General features: G+C 46.9%; 1 protein-coding gene across 1 annotated transcript in view; it reads right to left on the bottom strand.

Moving 5' to 3' along the window:
- The window catches only part of LOC142580104 (pseudouridine-5'-phosphate glycosidase-like), a 345,078-nt gene that overhangs the window by 274,412 nt on the left and 47,003 nt on the right, over positions 1-23,663 (bottom strand). Inside the window, exons 3-4 of the mRNA XM_075690900.1 lie at positions 15,119-15,230; positions 13,720-13,805 (exon numbers count right to left, since the gene is read on the bottom strand). Of these exons, the coding sequence (XP_075547015.1) occupies positions 13,720-13,805; positions 15,119-15,230 (198 nt within the window). The remainder of the gene's footprint in view (positions 1-13,719; positions 13,806-15,118; positions 15,231-23,663) is intronic.

The raw sequence follows: 23,663 nt of genomic DNA, 5'->3' as shown, positions 1-23,663 counted from the left end.
TGTAACAACCGTAGTTCCCCAAAATAAATGTGCATAATTAGTATGAGAGTGAAATAATGTATTGTAAACAATAAGCTTGACCTGCCCAGGCAGTTTCTCTCTATTAATGTACGTAGCTCCTACGACACTTGAAATCTTAGAAACATGTTCCACGTGGTCTTCCCACGTTAAGTTCTCGTTGAACACAACGCCCAGGGTTTTGAATGGGCGGAGTATTTCAATTTTTGAATCGCCTAACAGAGGAGGTGTAATTATAAAAACGCTCTTACTCCTCGGATGGCAAAGTATAGCTTTCGTCTCGGTCGTGTTTATTTTTAATGCATTAGAACTTGACCACTCATTCAAACGCGATAGTGAGTTATTTGCTTTAGAAATTAAGTCATTCGGACAAGCAGCTGAGAAAAGCATAGTCGTGTTATCGGCATAAATGATATGTTTAACGTTCGGATTATTACATATAATGTCATTCAAATAGATATTAAATAAAAGTGGTCCAAGGATACTTGCCTGAGGTTATTGTTTATCTGAAGAGAAACCATTCAGGTAGACATAATTTTGTTGTCGATTTTCTAAATAAGATGCTAACAGTGCTAGTGCATTACCACGGATTCCACATGTATCTAATTTTTTGAGTTAGATCGAATGTTTAAGAAAATCAAACGCTTTTGTGAAGTCTGCAAAAACACCCAAGGCTACTTCTTTTTTTTTCAGAGGCGTTTAAAAAATTATTTCTGCTCCAGCAAAGCCTGTTCCGTCGACCTGTGTTTACGGAAGCCAAATCGTGGCTGGGAAAGTATACCGTATTTATCGCAGAAAGTCATTATTCTGGCGTAAAAGACTTTTTCCAGCCGTTTAGAAAAAATGAGTATGGACACGGGTCTAGTTTCCAATGTCAGTCTTATCGCCTTTTTTATAGAGCATTGTCACCCTAGGAACCTGCAATCGTTTTGGAAACACTCCCTATAATATGCACAAATTAAATATGTGCGTTAGGCACGGTGAAATTAGTTCTATTACATGTTTGACAGGTGCAAGTTTTACACCGTCTGTGTCGCTGCTTTTACTGTTATTTAGTCCTCGGAACGCCGAAATAACATCAGGCTCTATTACAGGACTAAAAGAAAGGGACTCCTGGCTTTTAGTTCTGATATAATCGAGTGCCCCTTCAATCAGATCTTCTACATTAAAATCAACAAAGTACTTGTTAAATTCATCCGCTAAACGAGCGCCTATGATCTCTTCATTGTTACGCTCAATCTTTGTAACAAAGCTAAAGTTTTTGTGGCGATTTAGAATTGTTTTTCCCGTATTTCGTTTGTCTTTCCTGCAGAACTCTGAAAGAAATTGCAAATGTAATCATTTCTGGCAGCTCTAATCTCCTTCGTTAATATATTGCGCAATACTTTAAATGTCTAATATATCGAGGTCGCGTGCAGCCATGAATTTTGGATACAGTTTATTTCTAATGTCAATCTATCTGAATTCTTTTCTAATCCATGGCTTACGTATCTTCTTTGGCTTCAAAAAGACTTTCTTGGGAAAACATTTATTATACACTTCTAAAAACAGACTCAGAAGATATTAAATGCACTTTCAGCATCTGTCTCGTTCAGCACAATACGCCAATCTACACAACAAATTGTAATTTGAAAATGTCCATGTTCGTTAATGAAAAGTCTTGAAAGTATTGCTGTGTGGGTTTCGTTTTACGCATATGTGATCTAAACACATATATATACCGAAGTGATCACTTATATGTGTGTACATAATTCCAGCCTGCATATTAAATGCATGCAAGTTGGTAACCAACATATCAAGCAACGAAGAAGATGGAGTAATTCTGGTAGGCTTTTTAATTACATTCATACATCCATAGGCGTTAATTAATTTTTCAAGTTCCCGTTTTCCGGGAAGATCTCCAAGCATATTAATGTTAAAATCTCCGCCGATGATCACAGATAGCTTATTTTTATTTGAAAAAGTAAAAGAATCTAGAAATACCAATAAGTTTTCGAGATTACCGCTCGGAGGTCGGTATACTACGTTTAATAGTTTTTGTCGACGGTCAAACACACGATTTGATAGTCTTCATGTACGCAAGAAAAATTCGGCACTTGGTCACAGAGAAGGTGTTTCTTCGTCATCATTGCCACACCTCCTCCACGAGAGGGAGTTCGGTTCACCAAATAGGTGTTGTAGGAGGGTAAGCATAACGCATTAGCTCCTGTGTACTACGTCTCCGTAAGCATAATGATATCAAAAGCAAAATCAAGGTTGCTGAAAAACATTTCGAACGGAGCGGATTTTGTCTTAGCTGTCTGGGAATTGAGGTGAAACAGCATAAGTGAACTGGCATTTTTCCAGACCACAAATATCTTTAAGTTCGGATGGTGCAATATGATCTTTGTATGAGGCCATAATACGCAAAAGAAAAAAGAAACTTAAGTCTATTTAATCTTGGCTAAGTCGTCCTTGCATTTTACATGATGTACTGTTGTTCTATCTTGCTGGCGGGCAAAAACATTGACGTTCCGATGCCAGGCGTATTTGAAATCGTGCACTTTAGCCCATTGCCCGGTTACCTCAAGCAATACCCTGCTGTGTTTCATCAAATTTTCCTGAATGTGGCAGCTCATTTTTGACTGGTTGAGTTCTGTATTTTTTTTTGTAAAAACTGAGCCATGAAATCCTGTCTTGCAAAATGTGCTATGATACCTGGTATCTTATCCTTCCTTGCTGGAAGCCTGTGCAAAGCAACAACGTCATATTTAGTTATTTCTGGAATGTGAAGCTCCGCTGCCACTTCATTAATTTTTTTACAATAAGTCTTCGTTTTCACTGACGGGTATGCCATGGAACTCGAGATTTAGTTTTCTGCTTGGCCATTCAAGGTTGTTTAGATCTTGAGTTATCTGTCGTTTTTCAGTTGCGTGGTCTTGAAATTCAATTGATTCGACTCGTTTTTTTAGCTGCGATATTTCTTTGTCATGATTGCGCATGTGTACCATAACTTCGTCATATTTATCTGGCATCACTTGCACTGCGTGCTCAATTTTTTCTATTGCGTCCTTTAGTGTCATGAAGCTTTCTAATTTTGCATGAATACGTTGAAGCAGAGTCGCTATGTCTGCATCTTGTTCTTTTTTGCTTTGTTTCTTTGGCTACCTCTCGGCTTAGCTATCTTACATGTTTGGCAATGCCAACCCTTCCGTCATACTTAGCTTTTTTATTTGTAAGTTGATTCGGCTACCTGTGAGCAGTTACCGATATGGTACATGAAGGAACATTCTCCGCACACCCGCCCTTTTTTAATACTTTCCTTACAACCCGGACATGCATCGTCGTCTGAAAGTGTCATGTTTGCAAGGAAAACACACCCACGGAAAAAGAAAAACAGGAATACAGCAATGGCAGCAGCAGTGGGGACAAGAACAAGCGGCAACTAAGTACAACCTACAGAAAACTGGCTCCAATTAACCTGCAATTTGCAGAACAGAGGTTTAGCGCGTGTTGACACGCCGCTACTGCTGCCAAGAATGGTAGGTCATCGCCTCCGGTGCTCTTCTTATACTCGGTAGCGTCCAATGCTCGGCGTCGCTTCTGGCGGTGCGGGCTTAACATGTGTCCCTTTTGAACATGACGGTAGTGCAGCAGATAGCAGGCTTTTCCCAGTCCGATGATGCCGTCATCGAAATCGGCGGCTTGCTCTGGTGTTCCGTAGTGCTTCAACGATGCTCCGTAGATGCCTGCAATTTGCAGAACAGAGGTTTAGCGCTTGTCGACGCGCCGCTACTGCTGCCAAGAATGATACGAAGCCCACCGAAGACCGTAGAAGAGTTCCTTCGCGAGGCCACCAGCATCGAGAAGACACTCGAAGTGGGGAACCGGCAAATCAACCGCCGTAGAAACTCTACCAACTACGCAGGAATTCAATCACTGGCCACGGACGATCTGCGCGAGACCATCAGGGCCATTGTGCGTGAAGAATTGCGCAAGGTCTTGCCTTCATCGCAGCCTCAAGTGGCCTCGATCGCTGACATCGTAAAAGAAGAGGTGCACCGATCGCCTGGAGTTCCTGAGGTGCAAGCAGAATCACCCAGCCACAGCCGGAAGTGATGACCTACGCCGCTATCGCGCGCCGTCAAGGCCCCTGCACGACCGCCCCAGGACCCGATTAACGCCACAGTTAGGTTGTCCACCACCGCGACCGCCAGCACGCCCGCTCGTCCCCCAGCGCCGCTACGCGAGGAAGACGGACATTTCGCGTGCTCCTGACCAACGCCCGCTCTGCTACCACTGCGGAGAAGCGGGTCATGTCTACCAACGATGCCCATATCGGGAGATGGAACTGCGAGGGTTCGCCGTTAACACGCCGCGACCACAGATTGGCGAACGACCTCGCGATATCCCCGACCACCTCGCCGCCACTCAGCGGAGCCCTCGACGACCGTCTCGTTCGCCATCACCAGGCCGCTACCTGTCGCCGCAGCGCCAACCATACACTTGCCCAACCCGGGGCCGGTCAGCGAGCCGATATCCGGAAAACTAAAAGCAGCAACCGATGGAGGCGCGGTTGCTGTTCGTCGAATTGACGAAGATCCTCCGTCGCCGACGAAGACGCCGAAGAACCTACCTCGACGACATAACGACACGCCGGCGTCCCGACGAAGTGTGGAAGCAAAGAATACAACGATGAAAGACGACCTGACGACATCACATACAGGCCACAGGTCAACGCGACGCAGCCGTGATGCCACGCCAAGACCCAACTGTAATGCAAGACAAAGAACCACCGACCTTGACATGCTTCTCGACGACCACGGAGTCACCGCCTTAGTCGACACAGGGGCTGATTACTCCGTGGTGAGTTGACACATTGTCGCCGAGTTGAAGAAAGTAAAAACTGCATGGGAAGGCCCTCAAATTCGGACCGTTGGAGGACACCTCATCACGCCAACTGGAATCTGCAGGGCAAGAATTTCCATTCATGACTGGACTTACCCTGTCCCCTTCGTTATCATCCAACAGTGTTCACGAGACGTCATTTTTGGCATGGACTTCCTGAACCAATACGGCGCAGTGATCGACCTGAAGTCGAAGTCAATAACGCTGTCAGAAAATAAAGCGATACCACCGGAGAGCTCTCCTAGTCACCATGCCTTAAGCGTGCTCGAAAGTCAAGTCAGCATCCCGCCTCGCTCCAGCATTGTCACTTCCGTCGGCACGAAAACACGTGCCGACGTAGAAGGCGTCATCGAGGGCGACCATCGTCTACTACTCGACCGTGAAATTTGCGCCGCAAGAGGGATCGCTCGACTACACGTAGGGAAAAATCAAGTGTTGCTGACAAACTTCAACCAGGAGTTCAAGCACATTAACAAGGCGCGACGATCGCGTACATCAAGGAAATTCTGGAAACCAGTAATGCGTTTGTCCTCTCGGATTCCTCCGCATCTCCCCCGAAGACCATTGTTCCCGAACTAGACTACAACATTAATCCAAGACTCCCCATGATTAGGCAAGAACCAGCTCAGATGTCTGCTCCGACGATACGAAGACTGCTTCTCGACGCAATCAAGGATTCGACAAACACCAGTAGCAAAGCATTGCATAATCACAGAGGAGTGCGCTCGACTACTCCGCCAGAGCCCTTACCGTGTTATGCCGCGAGAACGTGAAGCTATAAGAAAACAAGTCCACGAAATGCTGCGCAACGACATAATCCAGCCGTAGAAAAGCCCATGGGCATTCCCTGTTGTCTTGCTGAAGGAAAAGGACGGAACCTTACGTTTCTGCGTCGATTATCATCGACTGAACAAGATCACAAAGAAGGATGTGTACGCCCTACCACGGATAGACGACGCATTAGATCGGCTCTGCAATGCAAAATATTTCTCGTTGATGGATCTCAAGTCTGGCTACTGGCAAATAGAAGTCGGCGAGAGAGATCGCAACAAGACCGCCTTCATCCCGCCAGACGACCTCTACGAGTTCAAGATCATGCCATCCGGACTGTACTCGGCGCCTGCAACGTTCCAGCGTGTCATGGACACGGTGTTAGCAGGATTGAAGTAGCACACCTGTCTTGTTTACTTGGATGACGTCGTCGTCTTGGTCGGAAATTTCGACGATCACCTTAGGCGGCTAGCGACAGTACTAGAGGCGATCAAGTCATCAGGGCTCACTCTGAAGCCAGAAACGTGTCGCTTCGCTTACGATGAACTTCTGATCCTAGACAACGTCATGAGCAAGTCTGGAGTCCGCCCCGACCCGCAGAAGACAGCTGCCATCGCAAAGTTCCCGCAGCCCATCGACAAGGAGGGTGTGCGTAGATTGCTTGCATGTGTGCCTACTATAGGCGCTTTGTCAAGGATTTTTCACGCATTGCTGAGCCGCTGATACATCTAACAAAATATGATGTCGAGTTCAAGTGGGAAACAGCGCAGGCCGACGCATTTGGAGAACTGAAACAACGCGTGCTGTCGCCGCCCGTACTTGCGCACTTCGACGAGGACGCCGATACCGAAATCCACACTGACGCCAGTAGCCTAGGCCTCGGTGCCGTCCTAGTCCAGAGAAAAGATGGACATAAACACGTGATAGCTTACGCTATCCGGTCATTGTCAAAAGCGGAAGGCAATTATTCTACAACCGAAAAGGAATGCCTCGCCATGGTTTGGGCTACAGCGTAATTTTGCCCTTACCTATATGGTAGGGCATTCAAAGTCGTCAGCGACCATAACGCCTTGTGTTGGCTAGCGAATTTAAAGGATCCTTCAGGACGGCTCGCGTGGTGGAGCCTATAACTGCAAGAATATGATATCACTGTAACCTATAAGTCCGGTCGGAACCACTGATGCCGATTGCCTATCATGTGCCCCCGTTGACTCACCGCCGCAAGATGATGAAGATGACGCCTTCCTTTGCATTTTAAGCGCAGAACACTTCGCTGAACAGCACCGAGCAGATCCGGAGTTGAAAAACCTCGTCGATTATTGGGAAGCGCACACCGACGTTGTCCATAGGGCATTTAAGCGAGGATTGTCTACGTTCTCGCTTTAAAACAACCTACTCGTAAAGAACTTCTCACCAATGTGCGCCAACTACCTTCTTATTGTCCCATAAGGACTGCGTCCAGAAGTATTGCACGCCCTGCAGGACGATGCGACCGCTGGGCACCTCGGATTTTCCCGGACACTATCGAGGATACAGGAAAGGCCGCGCCTGACCGCAGACGCCGCCCGTTATGTCAGAACATGCCGAGACTGTCAGCGACGCAAGACACCACCGACAAGGCCAGCGGGATTACTGCAGCCAATCCAGCCTCCTTGCCGACCATTCCAGCAGATCGGGATGGACTTCTTGGGGACCTTTCCCGACGTAAACAACGGGAAATAAGTGGATCGTCGTGGCAACGCACTACCTCAGCCGCTTCGCTGAAACTAAAGCACTGCCAAAAGGTAGCGCAGCCGAAGTGGCGAAATTCTTTGTCGAAAACATCCTGCTACGACATGGTGCTCCAGAAGTCCTCATTACCGACAGAGGAACGGAGTTTACAGCGGAGCTCACCCAAGCCGTTCTGCAATACAGTCAGACAAGGCACAGGAGGACAACGGCCTATCACCCCCAAACGAATGGTCTTATGGAGCGCCTCAATAAGACCTTCGCCGACATGCTAGCAATGTACGTCGACGTCGAACACAAGACCTGAGTTGCCGTCCTGCCGTACGTAAGTTTCGCTTACAACACGGCTGTGCAAGAAACGACACAGATCACGCTGTTTAAGCTGGTTTACGGCAGGAACCCGACGACGACGCTCGACGCCATGCTGCCGCACGTCACTGACGAGGAGAATCTTGACGTCGCTACCTATCTCCAGCACGCCGAAGAAGCTCGACAGCTCGCCCGCCTACGGATCAAGAACCAGCAGCGTACAGACAGCTGACACTACAACCTCCGACGACGCTTCGTCTAGTACCTGCCCGGCGACCGTGTTTGGGTATGGGTCTCGATACGCTGACGAGGACTGAGTGAGAAACTATTGCGACGCCATTTCGAACCCTACAAGGTCATCCGATATATTGGCGCGCTGGTCTAAGAGGTCGTGCCAGACGGCATCTCGCATTCACCGCGGCGGCGCGCACGATCTGAAGTGGTCCACGCGGTGCGTCTTAAACCCTTTTACGGACGCTGACGAAATTCCTTATTTTGTTGTTTTCTTTGCAACGAGTGCTTTTCTATATTACTTTCGTTTGTTTGCAGCATAGGGTCGATGCTTTTTAGGAGGGGGATATTGACACGGGTACTTGTGTTTCTCGGGCGACACGTTTCACCGCCTAAAAAATGTTATCACACAGCGCAGGACGCGCTTGCATGTGTCGGAAGTTTCTGGAATGCTATTGATGGTTCCATCCGCTGTCTGTTGTTGCCGAACCTTGTGTAATCTGATGCATGTATGCGCGACGCAAATAGTGTAGAACTTTGTGGAAAACACGCGGGTCCCAGCGATTAGTCTGCAACATTCGACGATTGGTGTATAAAAGCCGACGCGCTTGACCCATTGATCAGATTTTCGACGATCGCCGAGTATGTTCGCCGCTACCGTTGTTTGAGTGTGGCCTGTTTTTGAGGGCATAAGTTCGCCCAATAAAACGCTCGTTTCGTTAATCAGAGTTTTGCTGCTTTCCTAACAGTCACTACCACGTGACAATATCATTAATATAAAGGTTAAATAAAAGAGGGCCTAATATACTTCCCTGCGGTAAACCACGTTTGATTTTCGGGAGCATGGACATTTCCCTATTTACTGACACGAACTTGTGCCGATCGCTAAGATAGCTCCTTATTAAGTCAAGTGTAATGCCGCTGATGCTATAATAGGGTAATTTTTCTAACAAAGCTTGGTGATCAATCCTATCAAACGCCTTTGTAGAATCTACGAATATGCCTAGTGTGAGCTTTGTTGCTTCAATTTTGCCGAGTATGACCTTTTTTGATGTAGAAGTGCTGTCTGTCGATACACCTGACCTAAACCGTATTCTGCCGCTGCAATCGCAGAGTGCATATTTAAAAATTTTGAAAGTCTACTGAAAATAATTTTCTCCAGAGCCTTTTAAAATATTTGCAATACCGATATTGGCCTGTAATTACTCATTTCAATTTTGTTACCACTTGCCTAAAGTACAGTGACCTTGGCCTTTTTCATACGTATGTGTATGTGTATATATATATATATATATATATATATATATATATATATATATATATATATATATATACCCCAGTGCATATGAGACAAAAATAAGGATATTTAGAGCCGTATTTGCTTTTATCTTTAGTGTTTTAAAGCGAGCTAGGAAGTTAAGTTTGGTGTCAAAGGTTCCTCCTAAAAACTTATGGCCTTGTTTCACCGGCAATATGGTGTCGTTCAATTTTAGGACTGGATTGCTGTGTAGCCCTCGTTTCTGTGAGAACAAAACAGTAACTTTTCTGTGTGGAGAAACGGAAACCATTTTTGTCTGCACATTGTGTAAGTTTATTTATAGTCATTTGAAGCTGCCTTTCACAGGTTGGCAAATCTGACGCGCGGCAAGCCACTTGGATATCGTCTACGTAAACAGAATGCATAAGAGACGACGGTATAATTTTATTAACTGAGTTTCTTTTTCCTCTAAACAGTGTCGTGCTGAGAACACAGCCTTGTGGAACGCCATTTTCCCGCGTAATTGTATGAGAATATACTGAACCCAGACGTACCTGAAATGTTCTATTAGACATAAAATCAGCTAGGCAATTCAGCACTTTACCAAGGATGCCGAGGTCAGCCAGGTCTCTTAAAATTCCATATCTACATGTTGTATCATAGGCTTTGTTTAAATCGAATAAAACTGCAAGACAGTGTAAAAATGCATGTCGAATTTCATGTTCAAGACGGACAAGTTGGTCAGTGGTTCAACAACCCTTTTTATATCCACACTGGTGGGGGTCTATGAAGTTTTTTGATTCTAAAATAAATGAAAGTCTTATATTGATAATGCTTTCATATGATTTTGCCAAACAGCTTGTGAGGGCAATGGGTCTGTAGCCGCTTGCGGATGTTGGGGATTTACCGGCTTTTAGAAATGGAACTACTATTTCTTTTTTCCACTCTTCGGGCATTATACCAGATTCCAAGATTATGCTGAAAAATTTAAGGAGAGCGTCTACAGATGCCTGAGATAGATGAGCCATCATGGCATAGTGAACACGGTCGTGACCTGGCGCTGTTGTTCTCCCTGCAGAAAGGACTGTTTATTTCTTGTTGTGTCAGGGGGGGGGGGGAATTGTGCGGTTCATTTGACGCGCCAGTAGTGGGCAGCTTCCGTTTTTCAGCAGACTGTTTGTATTGTAGAAATTCCTTTGTATAGTTCCCTTAACTGGATACATCACGGAAATGTTCGCCAAGTATATCTGCCTGTTCTCGTATTGTTGTTTGTGTGCCTGGACATGTAAGTAGAGGAATTGTGTATGATGAGTACTCTCCTCTTAATTTTCCGACCTGGTCCCACATTCGTTTTGATGTTACTGTACTGTTGATTGAAGATATGTATTTGTGCCATGGCGTGGCGTGCAGAACGGCCAGTTAGCGAGCTTTAGTTTCCATCGGCGTGGCCTAGTGGTTAAGGTTGGTGGTGATGATAGGAGTTTAATGACTGCTGGAAAGTGATCACTACCACATGACGTGTTGAGGGCCTACCACTTAAGGTCATTAAAAAGTGATGGTGAGCAAAAAGCTAAATCTAAACCGCTAAAACTGCGGGCAGTTGGTGAAAAGTATGTCGGGGCACCTGAATTTAAAAGGCAGATATCATTGGATAAGATAAAATCTTCAACCAGCTGTGCTCTTTGGTCAGTTTTGACGCTGCCCCAAAGAGTACAATGAGCATTAAAATCCCCTACTAAAACAAATGATTCCGGTAAGTGATCTGTTAAATTTTCTAATTGTTTAGTAGTGAAGTGGGTGTGCGGTGGAATGTACAGTGAGCAAATGGTGATGGATTTGTCATATAGAATAGTCACAGCTACGGCTTCTAAAGATGTATTCAATTGAACATTTCGGTTAGGAGTTCCGCCCTGCACGACTATAGCCACTCCGCCTGACAAACGGGTGGAACATTCGCGGTCCCTTCGGACAACGGTGAAGCCTTTGAGAATTTGACTATTTTTTGGACCGAGATTTGTTTCCTGAAGACATACAGCAAGTGGTGAAAAGATGTTGATAATGTCTTTGATGTCACCTAGATTGTGTATGAGACCTCTAAAATTCCCATGGATAATAAAAGCCATATTGAAATAGAAAGGTAAGAATTGGAACTACGGAAAGAATAATAGGTGAGATGTTAGGTGACATGGATTTTAAAAGGCTTATACAAATGAGCGATGATCTTTACGTTATCGCTTTCTTATTCTGAATAGTTATTGGGATTTCGTCCCTCTTACCACTCTCGAGAGAGAGCGCTTGTCCTTTGGTGTCAATGACACCGGGGTTTTTGCGTCGACCTCCATCGCTCTCTCTCAGGCGCTGGAGCATTGATAGTTAGGCGCCGAGACACGTGTCTCGGGCCTTGGGGTTAGCTTGATCTTAGGGCCCTGCGGGACTGGTGTCGGCAGGGCGTTTGAAGAGGATGGAGCAGCGTCGGCTGCTTCCATCACGGGGGCGGGATGGGTCACTGCGGGACCACTGCGCGTGGGCTCGGAGGACTCCTGAAGCCTCTCTGACGCGGCCCCCATCTGCGTCACATCGGCGTAACTTCTTTGCGGAAAGTACGATAGCCGCTTTCTAGCTTCATAGAACGAGATTTTCTCTTTGACTGTTAGAACAATTACTTCTTTTTCTTTTTTTCTAGCAAGGGCAGCACCGCAAATAAGCGGGATGATCTCCCTTGCAGTTGACACAAAGTGGCGTTGAGGTGCAATTGTCAGTTTGGTGATTGTTCAAACTGCATTTAGCGCAAGTTGTTCGTCCTCGACATGCATGCGAAGCATGTCCATACGTTTGGCATTTGAAACATTGTCTGGGGTTCAGGATATATGGTCTAACATTTACCTTTACATAACCTGCATCCAGCGAGGTAGGCATTACACTTGTTCCGAAGGTGAGTATAGCATGTTTTCTGGGGATTGCTTGGTCTTTCCTACGGATGACAATTCTTTGGACTTTAGTAGCATTTTGTTCCTGGAAACCTTCCAGTAGTTCTTCGTCGCTCAAACCAATAAAGTCTTCCTCTGATATCACACCCCTGCTTGTATTAAGTGTTCTGTGCGCTGAAATTGGCACTGTTGCGTTAGCAATACTGGTAAGTTCTGCGAGCTTTTGCGCTTTTTCTTTGTCATTTAGTTCTTGGAGGAGGTCCCCGCTAGACATTTTTGAGGCTTTGTATGAAGGTCTGATTTTTTCTTTTAGGCACTTGGCCACAAGGAATGGAGAGAGCTTTCTCACCGGTACGTTGTTTTCGCTGTGCAGTACATAGAACTTGGGAAATGATGGAGCGTTGCTCCGAAAAGAGAACTGGAACGTTGCTTCGGTGTGGCATCTTTTCAGACGCCGATCATAGAGAATAGAGGCTTGCGCTGCCATGAGAAAAATGTGTGTTCGGCAACAGCGCCTACCGCCCACCACGGAGCCCAACGCGGGGACGCGGCAGAGCTTGTGTACAAGACTGCACGACGCCAGTCGTACGCCGTCACTATAACCAAATATGGTGTACCCAAGGTAGGATAGCCACACAAGGTTAACCCTTGCCGCCGTGGAGAAAGGACGTAACTGGAAGAGAAAAGAAGACAGGAAAGATAAAAGTGAGAGATAAGGACGAATGTTTGAAGAGAGAGAGAGACAGGAAGAGGCGACTGCCGATTTCCCCCAGGTGGGTCAGTCCGGGGGTGCCATCCGGGGGTGCCGCACGCCCGCTTCCACTACGGCCGCGGCTTAGCGCGTCCTATCTGGGAGGTAAGCTGGGGTAGTTTCGAAGGCAAGCCGATTCGAGAAGTTGTTGGCTTCGTGTGCGCTGTGTTCTCGCATGCTTAGTCCGCGTTGAAGCGAGACGCTGCACAAAGAAGAATTTGCTCACCACAGCTGCCACTCTTCATCAAGCAAGCCTCCTGACATAGCGTCTGTGGTCATGGAGTGAGATGTGTTCATGATTTCCTGTGCGCGCACGTCAACCTGTGCTTCCTAATGTAGTAAGCGAACATTTACATCCATTTATACAGCTGATAAAACTATTCATACTACGCATAGCTGTCTAATACGTGCAATTTGCTACCACAATCAATGCTTTGTCTTTTGGGCGAAACATTTTTCTGCACAGCACACTGCCAGAAACCATACACTGGAATGTAATGCTCAAAGACGGCGCAAGGTATGTTTCTCGCCAACGGGTATGCAATGCGTATCGTCTGACCACTTTAGAACTATGTAGATTGACCTGTAATGTCGCTAGTTGAGAAATGAATCCGTGAATTTGCCTAATTCCATTTGCCACTAGCAGCAATTTTTTTACTCATCCACTGCTAGTAATGCGTTGAGAGTGATCCTCCATGGTCCATTCTAATACAGCTTCTAATGAAGTTAGAGCGACCTCGGAAGCATTAAGTAGTGTGCGCTTGCTTTTTAGAGGCACTAAAATATTGTGCAATAAATTAATAGCACGAAATTGAATATAATTGTATACGCGCACTCACCCACATGAAGAATCCCACGGTGAACGCCCACCGTTGCCGGGACAGCACCATGACCTCGAACGATCGCTTCTAGCTCTTTCTGCGTACTACAAGAAAAGAACGGTTAGCTTGTTTTTCCTTTAACAGTCCAGAAGCAAGACGACGAAAAGAGAAGCCACGCAGGCTAGTATTCTGCGTAGCACAGTGAACAAGGGCCGTCGGTAGCAATCATTGTACAAGAAGATTCATTCGAGCTAAATTAAGAATCACAACACATGCGTCGTTTATGAAGTGCCACTACTGCTTTGTGCCAGTAATTACGTGCGGCAGCTTGGACACTGCGTTATCAAGTGCAGCAAGCAATGCAGCATGAAAGTGTTTCACCCTTACTGTATGACGGTGACAAGATTTATTACTGTAGTCAACTCGGAAGATAAGCCTGTGAAGCCATTAGCTATCACAGGAAAGTGAAGGACAGTGCGAGAGCACCATCTATCACTTTGCATAAAAGGAGAATTACGTTTTTCAGTGCTCGTGCTTTAGAAGCTAGTGCGTACTACTGTTTGGTTTTTGTTTGTGTATATTATGTTTCATCAGTTTGATGACTCCAACATATTTTGCCTTATGCTGTGCGCTTTGTTTAACTCTCATAACGGTGCATAGCGCACTGCGTCTCATTCTCAGGCTATCGTCAATGCTGGGTTGCAGGCCTTTATTCCTGTGAAGAAAATTGTCATGACTTTGAAGCTGTAGAGTACTTTTCGTGTTTGATTGGTTTTCGTTGCAGTTTTCCAAGCATGCTAATCGTAAGTCCCATAAAACCAGCACGTCTACGCTATTTTTCTCAATGGAGATTTCAATTGAGAGTTCGGCAATCTCGCATCAGCTTTCTGTATAGCCCGTTAATTTGTTTGCGATATTACGAAGGATGTTAACAAACGATATTAACTTCCCCGGCCTTGCCTCTAGTGTGCTTGTACTCCGCAATCTTAAAATAGTTGCGCTCGCAAAACTAGTTGAATGTATAGACCAGTAATTGAAGACGCTCGCATTGAGACATAGGGGCACACTTGCCTACGTTATATGTGTCAATTTTGACGAACGAATAATGCTTCCTTACAAGTGCGATGATTGTACTCTACGATAATAGGAAATTTATCCTTCAACTATAAAGGCTTGCTATCCTTTTGTAAATGGCCTGCTTTATTTCCGAAAATTAAGAATTCTGCAAGCTGTGTATGGTACTGTGTACGTGGTGCTAGTCACACGACACTTAACGCTTTCGGGCTGGCTCAGGGCCTAAGGCAATGGTGCCCAAATGCATGCATGCAAATACTTTTTAAATAGTGATGTTCTTCCGTCTTTAACTCTTGTTGCACGTGCACAGAAACTTAAACCGAGAAGCTTAACCTCGAACAACCTGATATTTTCCGGGTAGGGCATTCCATGGGTCATGATGCTTGTCTCCAGTGCCACAATGGGGCGGCCATCGTGCAGCGCAGCCGACACTTCGTCGGACACTACGAACGGTCCTGAAATGAAAAAGACGAAATTGTTGGACATACGAAGTAAATGCGACATCCGACGTTCAATGAACGCAATTTGACAGATTATTGGCAGTTTTTGAACCCATCATGTAGTACCGCTGGTAAGGCTGCTTCATTACTTCCGGCTTCAACTCACAATATTGTAACCAGTCTTTCAACCGCATTCGGTCCACACAACGCAAGATAATCGCAACTAGGCTCAAGATAGTGAACTGGATGCTTGTATACGCAACATTATTCCCGTCATTCGCAGTTATCCCGTGCGCTTGGCAAGAAGTGCTTATATTATATAGCCTATCTTAAGGCTAAGTTTCACTGCTGCCCTCTTAGGCTGTTAAGGTTGCTATGCTCAATCGTTAACATGAAAATGCGCGTCATCGCTGGTAGATAACAGTGATTGCACACTTCTCTTCTGAAAAACAGTTGTGAGCTCGCAGTCATGATTTGGTAATCTCGCCGTATTCACGCCAACCCATCCGCATGAATTAAAATGATTGTACATGTGTACGGGATTTCTCGGCCATGTTACGCGACTTCTCAGAAAACTGAAAAATTATTTGTGTAGTACGCCCAGATAGCGGAGTCCATAAATCCTAAAAAAAATTCAAGGCCACTAAAGTATCTCGACGTGGATAAATGCGACAGTATTGCGAGGTCTTCCCAGTGACGACTCATTTTACGGAACGCAATGGTATTCTTTTCACGTTGCGTTTTATTATTTCGCGCATCCCGTGCCTCGGCCTCATTCGCGTACTTGCGTGGACGTCCATAGGAGCCGGGCGCAGCTGCTGACAGATGTCGAAGTTGAAGGTTCGTCCATCGGAGCGTACGACAGAACTCTCCGAACTGGCAGTGCGGCGACGCGTGGCGTTATTATAGACCGGCTACTGGCGCGGTTTTTCTCTGTGACTGCGCGAGTTTCTCTACGATCTGCTTCGAAGCATCGTCCATCGGGGCACACGACAGAACTCACCGAAATCACCACATCGACCGGCAGTGGGTCAATGTCGTGAACGCCTTCGCAGAGGACAGGGCAGTATGGGAACGCTGGCGTGAAGAGCGGCATTGGAGCCAGCTGTGGAAGACGACGACAACGACGAAGAAGAAAGCGCGACCAGTGGCATAAGTGCGCCTCCGTGACCACGTGACTTTTTGCGCCATCGCCGGCCGCACCACGGATTTTCCGCTCCATGAGCGATGTAATGCTGTTGTTGAGTTTACTGGCGCATAAGCAACTAAGGCCATCATGCGCCAACCACAAGGTACAATGTCTGAAAAAAGCTGGATACCCTCAAAAAGTATTTTTCTGATAGAGCGCCCCGAGGATCCCAACAAATTAAATAAACACCTATGCCTTATTCTCAGACATGAGAAAGTGGATGAGGTGTGCCACTGGATGTAAAATAGAACAAGGTCGGGCTTTAGAATTTTTTAAGAAAAAGGCATTTTAAAAAGCTAAAAACATGAAGTGTCTCAACCAGTGCATCCTCACTTAAAATTAATTAAGGATGAAATGTAATGTGTTGCTGTAAAATTGCGTAAAATATTTTTTCTCAGTGTCTCAATTTCTTTGCATGAGAGTAAGCAGTGCGTTACTGTAATTTCATCTTCCCATTTGTCACAAACAGGCTTGTCGGCTTTGTTAGCAAGAAATTGTAGGTAAGGTGTGTATGTTCAATGCAGAGGCGGCATAAGACTACTTCGATAAACCGCCCTTGGTGTGAACGTGGCTTCCACCCTTGTATGATGGGTGTTACAAGGCATAGCTTATTCTTCGTTTGAGTGCTTCATGCGGACGGCCATTTTTCGATCAGCTTGCGGCACATTAATTTCATGCAGCCTCTGTAAGGATTTCTTATGTTTTTGATTTCCTTATATGGAGCTTTCGCTACAAAGTCATCTGCTTTCTCATTTCCAAAGATTCCGACAGGGCTCAGCACCCAGCAAAATTTGTTTTGTCGCCACCTCCTGGCTCTTATGTTGTGTAGGATGTCACCGATAATTGGGAAAACTGCATTCCTAGGCGGAAGTGCTGTAAGTATGCTTAGTGAGTGTGTAAATAATGCTGTTCCAATGTTTTCATTTATTATTCTTTCCTCACCCATAGAAATTGCATAACTCTGCGCAGTAAAAATTGATGCACATTGGGGCACCCATACTATTTTTCCCCAGCTATTTTGTATCTCGACACTTCCCACGTAATGTGTAGCTTTGGAACCATCGGTATGAAATACTCGGTATTATACATATTTTTAATTTAGTGCTAAAAATTCTTGCAATATATTGTTAGGGAAGGATGAAAGAAGACAGAGGAAGGAGAAGCTCGCGAGACGCTGGCTGCTGCGTGTTTTTGGTGGTCAGCCATCTTAACTACTCTGACTTATCCCGTATATATATATATATATATATATATATATATATATATATATTACAGTATTATATAAATACAGTATTTATATACTTTCAACATCCCTGTAACATATTGGTGGGAGGTGCGGGGTAGCATGACTGGAAATGGAGCTCAGCAGTGGACGTCGCATCATGTCCACAACATGAATGACGTGGGCACGCGGGATCGACGTCGTTGCCGCCTCCAACGCCAGCGTCGCCACCTACGTCGCGGTCACCTTTGGTTGTGTTTTTACAACCCAAGGATCCTGGAACTTTCTGCGGAACCGATGGCGCTGACGTTGAAGAGTGGCTGGCTACGTACGATCGCGTAAGTGGAATTAACAGATGGGACCCTATGTATTTGCTTGATAACATGTTCTATCTATGAGGCACGGCAAAGCTGTGGTACGAAAACAACAAACAGGAGCTAACCAGCTGGGACCAATAGAAAGAGAAGTTGACAGAGTTGGTTGGCAAAGCAGCCGGCCGTAATATTGCCGCAAAGCAGGAACTGGCCTCACGTGCCCAATCCCCCACGGAGTCCTATGTCTCGTACATCCAGGACGTGCTGGCACCTTGCCGTAAGGCCGATCGCGACATGACACAAGCTTAAAAGGTCGGGTACGTGCTTAAGGGCATTGCCGACGACGCCTTCATTCTGTTCATGTGCAAAAGTTGTTCTACAGTTCATACCATCAATAAAAAGTGCCGACAATTCGAACAGCGGGCGCGTCTTGCAACCATTCGCCAGGCTTCCCAATACTGCCGCAACGTCGACGTGTGAAGATCAACCCGCACAGCAGCATGCGTCGCCATGAAATGACGTGGTGCGAATCGTTCGACGTGAACTGGATGTAATGGCGCCCGCAGCTTTCTGTTCGCGTAGCCCTAATGCTACTACTTTTTCGGTTCCCCTCGTACAAGCCATCGTTCGCGCGGAATTCGAAAACATTGGATAACATTGTCTGTTCTGTCGCCAATCCCAGAGCTAACGAACGCCCTTCTACTATTTTCGCTCAACCCCGACCCTTCTCTCCACGTTATCCCAACCCGACTGTGGGAAGAACTGCGGACCACCAGCCGTGCTTTTCACCTGCCGCCGCATTGGTCATGTCGCCCGATACTCTCGCAACTGATGGCCCTCAACACCTCGCACGCCGACAAACGTGAGACATTTTCTTGAAAATGCCCTCAATCTTTCGCCCACCACCGAGTCTAAGAGCGCTCACAACTCTGCTAGGAATACGTGGTACAGTCGTTCACCATCGCCGCGCTGACACCAGTCTCGTTCACCGCAAACACGTCACCCATCTTCACGTTCGCAGCAGCAACGTCGTCTTTTGTCCCCTTTTGGCCGCACCCTTTCGGAAAGCTAAAATGCAGCCCTCAAAGGTGGTGCTGCATTGCCTACTACTGGAGGAAATGCTGTGTCTGTGCCCACAAGGAGAATCGTATATGACGTTAAAATAGACGGCGTATCTGCCCAAGCACTCGTCCACACTGGAGCCCACGTTTCTCTGATGAGTGCTAGCCTACGTAGACGTTTAAAGAAGGTCCTCACCCCAGCAGCTGCCCGAGTTCTTCGTGTGGCCAAAGGCAGCGTGCTGGTTGTTCTTGGAATGTGTACTGCGCGTTTAAGTATAGCCGGTCGCCCTACTTCTGTTGTCCTTGCAGTGATCAAGAACTGCCCTCACGACGTTATTTTTGGATTGGACTTTATGCACTAATTCTGCTCTCATCGATTGCGAGACCAGCGTTCATCAGTTAGAACTGCCTCAACTCGCCGATGCTTCGAGTACCGTCCCATTGCAGTTGTGCTCACTTCACTATGCGGGTCTGTCACCGGAAGCAGTTACGTCACTTTGACCGCTCAGCCACAGGTTCCTGACAGTGAATGTGTGCTTCGCCTTATCATAGACGTGCTTTTCAACAGGGACGTTGCTGTTATGCATACGCTGGTCACGGTTACTAATAACAACGTTGTTCTACCGCTTCTGAATTTCAGCCTGTGCCCTCAAGTCATTCGGGCCGGCGTGTTCTTGGCCAGCGTTTCTAGCGGTTCTGAATTTGACATTGAGGGTCTGAATGACGAGAGTGGTTTATCAGCGCTAATTGCAGCTCACACCTTTGGTTCCTTACGGTGTATCCACACGACGGACGGCTCCACGAAAATCAGTTCCACGGAGGGTTGATCCGCCGCTCGTCCTTAGCTCGTCCGCCTTCAAAGCGCATCCAGATGACGGACAGGGTGAGCAGACGATCACGCCGGAAAAAGAAACACGGCGGCACTGCCCGAAGCGGCTGCCATCCGCCTCGAACCTATGGACTCGTCGTCATTCACTGTGTGGCCCGAAAGTTTCAAATTAAGGCTTATATTTGGTTCAAATTTGTGTCCAGAAGCTTCGACAGCAAAGTATTCGTGATGAGTGGGCACCGTTTCCGAAAGCCATACTCATATTCTCGGCGTGTAGGCTTCGAGTGGCTGTATTGTTTGAACGTGGCCTCGAAGATGTTGCTGCGGCACGGGCGGATCTCAGTGACCGTAAGTTACAAATGTTTGCTTGTTTCTACTCACTCTAGATGGCGCCATCGGTGTAACAAAATTTTGTCATTCATGTTTGTAACTCTGAATGAAGATAGAGATCGAAAGGAAACGACGGTTGGCCGCAATCGCTGTTCTTTTGTCCTAATTGGATGATGAGTACTTGTTTCATCGAAAGAGGTCTTGTTGGCAAAAGAACTACATTGTCAACAAGCATCTCTTTATGCAAAAACCACTTTACCGAGAGCTGTTGGTCAGTAACATTGAGGAATACCGGAAGCTGCTTCGACTGACAAGAGAGCAGTTTCTTCAGTTGCTGCCAAATCGTCTCTTTCGCTCTCGTGTCCGCGTAAGCGGTGAGAGTCACGTCCCACAACGCGGGGAACTGCTCCACGAGATGCAAGAAGGAGAAAGTTGGCTCGTCGTTGAAGTTCATTGCAGTCGCTCTTGTGCGAGTCGCGCAGCAAACAGGCACGAATGGTGTCAACAGCGACGAAGCTGTTTCAGAAAGATCCCGAAGTCGCGTGTATTGCCGCAATATACGACCCCCCAAAATCCGGATGCGAAAAATAACTCGGCATTTTCCGTCCGTGGGGGTCGCGGACGAATTGCGGACGGATAAACCCGTGACGCGTAGTTACCTGATACGCCATCCGTCGCGGAAAAGACGGATTTAGTCCGTCGTGAGGGTCCACCATTAACGGATGGCCTCGCGAAATTGATTTCGCCTGACCTCACCTCGGCACAGGCCACGACATACGCCTTCTGCTTGAAACGTACAGTGAGGTCTATGATATGGGCAACAGGGCTTTAGCCCAAACGTCTGGTAATCACCATCGTATAAACACTAAAGACACGAATCCTATTCGTCGGCGTTCCTATCGTGTACTGCATGTTGAACGTCGAGTTATTCAATCAGAATTGGACAAAACGCTCCGCAAAGGGGTCATCGAGCCATCAGCCAGCCCGCCCTTGGTCTTCGCTTGTAGTCCTTGTGAAAAACAAGATGGTACCTGGAGTTCTTGCGCCTACCATCGACACGTAGAAAAGATGACGCTAAAAGACGTCTACCTACTACCACGCATTGATGACGCCTTAGACTGCTCGCACGCAGCTAAATACTTCTCGTCCACCGATCTTCTATCCGGCTAATGGTAGATTTCAGTTGATGAAATGGACCGCGAGAAGACGGCCTTCATCATGGCGGATGGCTTATATCAGTTCAGTCTTGCCCTTTGGCATATGCAATGCTCGTGCGACATTTGAACGTATGATGGACTCTTCTGCGAGGCTACGAGTGGACCACCTGCCTTTGTTACCTTAACGGCCGTTATTTCTTTTTCTCCCACGTTTGACAGCCACCTTACCAGACTCGCTGCCATTCTTGTGGTCTTCCAAAAAGCCGGCCTCAAACTGAACTCCACGAAGTATGAATTCGGGCGCCGTCAGATTACCGTGGTGGGACTCTTCGTTGACGGAACCGGTGTTCAACCAGATCCGGAAAAGTTCGCGCCGTCCGCTCTTTACCTGTGCCATGTTCTACTTCTGACGTGCGCTGCTTCGTCGGCGTCAGCTCTTACTTTCGCCGTTTCATCGAAAACTTTGCCGGCGTTGCTCGGCCTTTGACATATCTAAAAAATAACACGCGATGCTCATGGGGCCCGGAGCGGGCTCACGCGTTCGCCGCTCTCATGGGGTTTCTGACCACCCCTTCCACTTGCCCACTTTGATCCATCTGCACCGACTGAAGCCCACACTGACGCAAGTGGCCATGGTATTGGCGCTGTTCTCGCCCAACAACAGTGTGCGATAGCTTACGTCAGCCGCCTGCTGTCACCTGCCGAGAGAAATTACTCCATCACCGAGCAGGAGTGCTTGGCTTTAGTTTGGGCTGTCGTCAATTTCCAGCCATATTTGTACGGTCGCAAGTTTTCTGTCGTTACAGACCACCACGCACTCTGCTGACTGTGTTTGCTCTGTAAAACGACAGGGCGGTTTGGTTGTTGGGGTTTGCCGCTCCAGAAATTTTCACATATTGTCAGTTACAAGACTGGACAATTCCACAAGGACACTGACTGCCTCTCTCGTCACCCCGTGGATCCATCTGATCCTGCTGCGTATGATCCGCAAACCTGCGTGGTGGCTTTCACTGACACGACCGACATGCGCGCTGAACAACAACGTGACGTAACCTTTTACAGTCCACCATCGCCGGAGTGCAATCTGGCAGCACTGACGCCACGTGCCACATGTTCGAGCTGCATGACGGCATCCTCTACCACCGCAGTATGAACGCTAACGGCCCAGAGTTGCTCCTTCTCCTTCCTCGTCATCTGCGATCCGCCACGCTCGAACAACTTCAAGGTGTCCCGCTGTCGGTGCATCTTGGAGATTTGCGTACATACGACCGCGCACGGCGCCGGTTCTTCTGGAGGAGTCTCTACCTCTCTATACGTCGTTATGTCGCAACTCTGGAGACAAGGCTGGAGACAAGTCAGTGGGGGAATATGGCATAGGCTCTAGGAATACATGGGGAGAATTATTAGAAGAGTTTGCAGAGCAGAATACGATGCGTATAATGACTACCGTCTTCCGCAAGCGGGATAACCGAAAGTGGACGTGGAAGAGCCCGAATGGCGAGACTAGAAATGATATGGACTTTATACTCTGCGCTAACCCTGGCAGCATACAAGATGTGGACGTGCTCGCCAAAGTGCGCTGCAGTGACAACAGGATGGTAGGAACTTGAATTAGCCTAGACTTGAGGAGGGAACGGAAGAAACTGGTACATAAGAAGCTGATCAACGAGTTAGCTGTAAGAGGGAAAATAGAACAATTCCGGATGAAGCTGCAGAAGAGGTATGCGGCTTTAACGCAGGAAGAGGATCTTAGTGTTGAAGCAATGAACGACGATCTTATGGGCAACATTAAGGAGTGTTCAATAGAAGTCAGTGGTAACTCCGTTAGGCAGGATAACAGTAAGCTATCGCTGGAGACGAACGATCTGTTCAAGAAATGCCAATGTATGAAAGCATCAAGCCCTACAGCTAGAATAGAACTGGCAGAACTTTTCAAGGTAATCAACAAGCGTAAGACAGCTGACATAAGGAAGTATAATGTGGATAGAATCGGACATGCTCTCAGGAATGGAGGAAGCATAAAAGCAGTGAAAAAAAATTATGAGGTTTTACGTGCCAAAACCACTATCAGATGATGAGGCACGCCGTAGTGGGGGATTCCTGAAATTTGGACCACCTTGGGTTCTTTAACCTGCACCTAAATCTAAGTACATGGGTGTTTTCGAATTTCGCCCCCTTGAAATTCGGCCGCCATGGCCGTGCCGCCGTGACCTCCTGCTCAGCAGACCAATACCACAGCGACTGAGCAACCACGGTGGGTGAAAGCAGTGAAGAAACTACGAATAGGCAAGAATCAGATGTATGCGTTACGAGACAAAGCCGGCAATATTATTACTAATATGGATG

Source organism: Dermacentor variabilis, chromosome 4 (genome assembly GCF_050947875.1).
Source record: "Dermacentor variabilis isolate Ectoservices chromosome 4, ASM5094787v1, whole genome shotgun sequence".
NCBI classification, from domain to species: Eukaryota; Metazoa; Arthropoda; class Arachnida; order Ixodida; family Ixodidae; genus Dermacentor; species Dermacentor variabilis.
The sequence above is the reverse complement of the archived record's forward strand: the minus strand, read 5'-3'. Positions and strand labels throughout refer to the sequence as shown.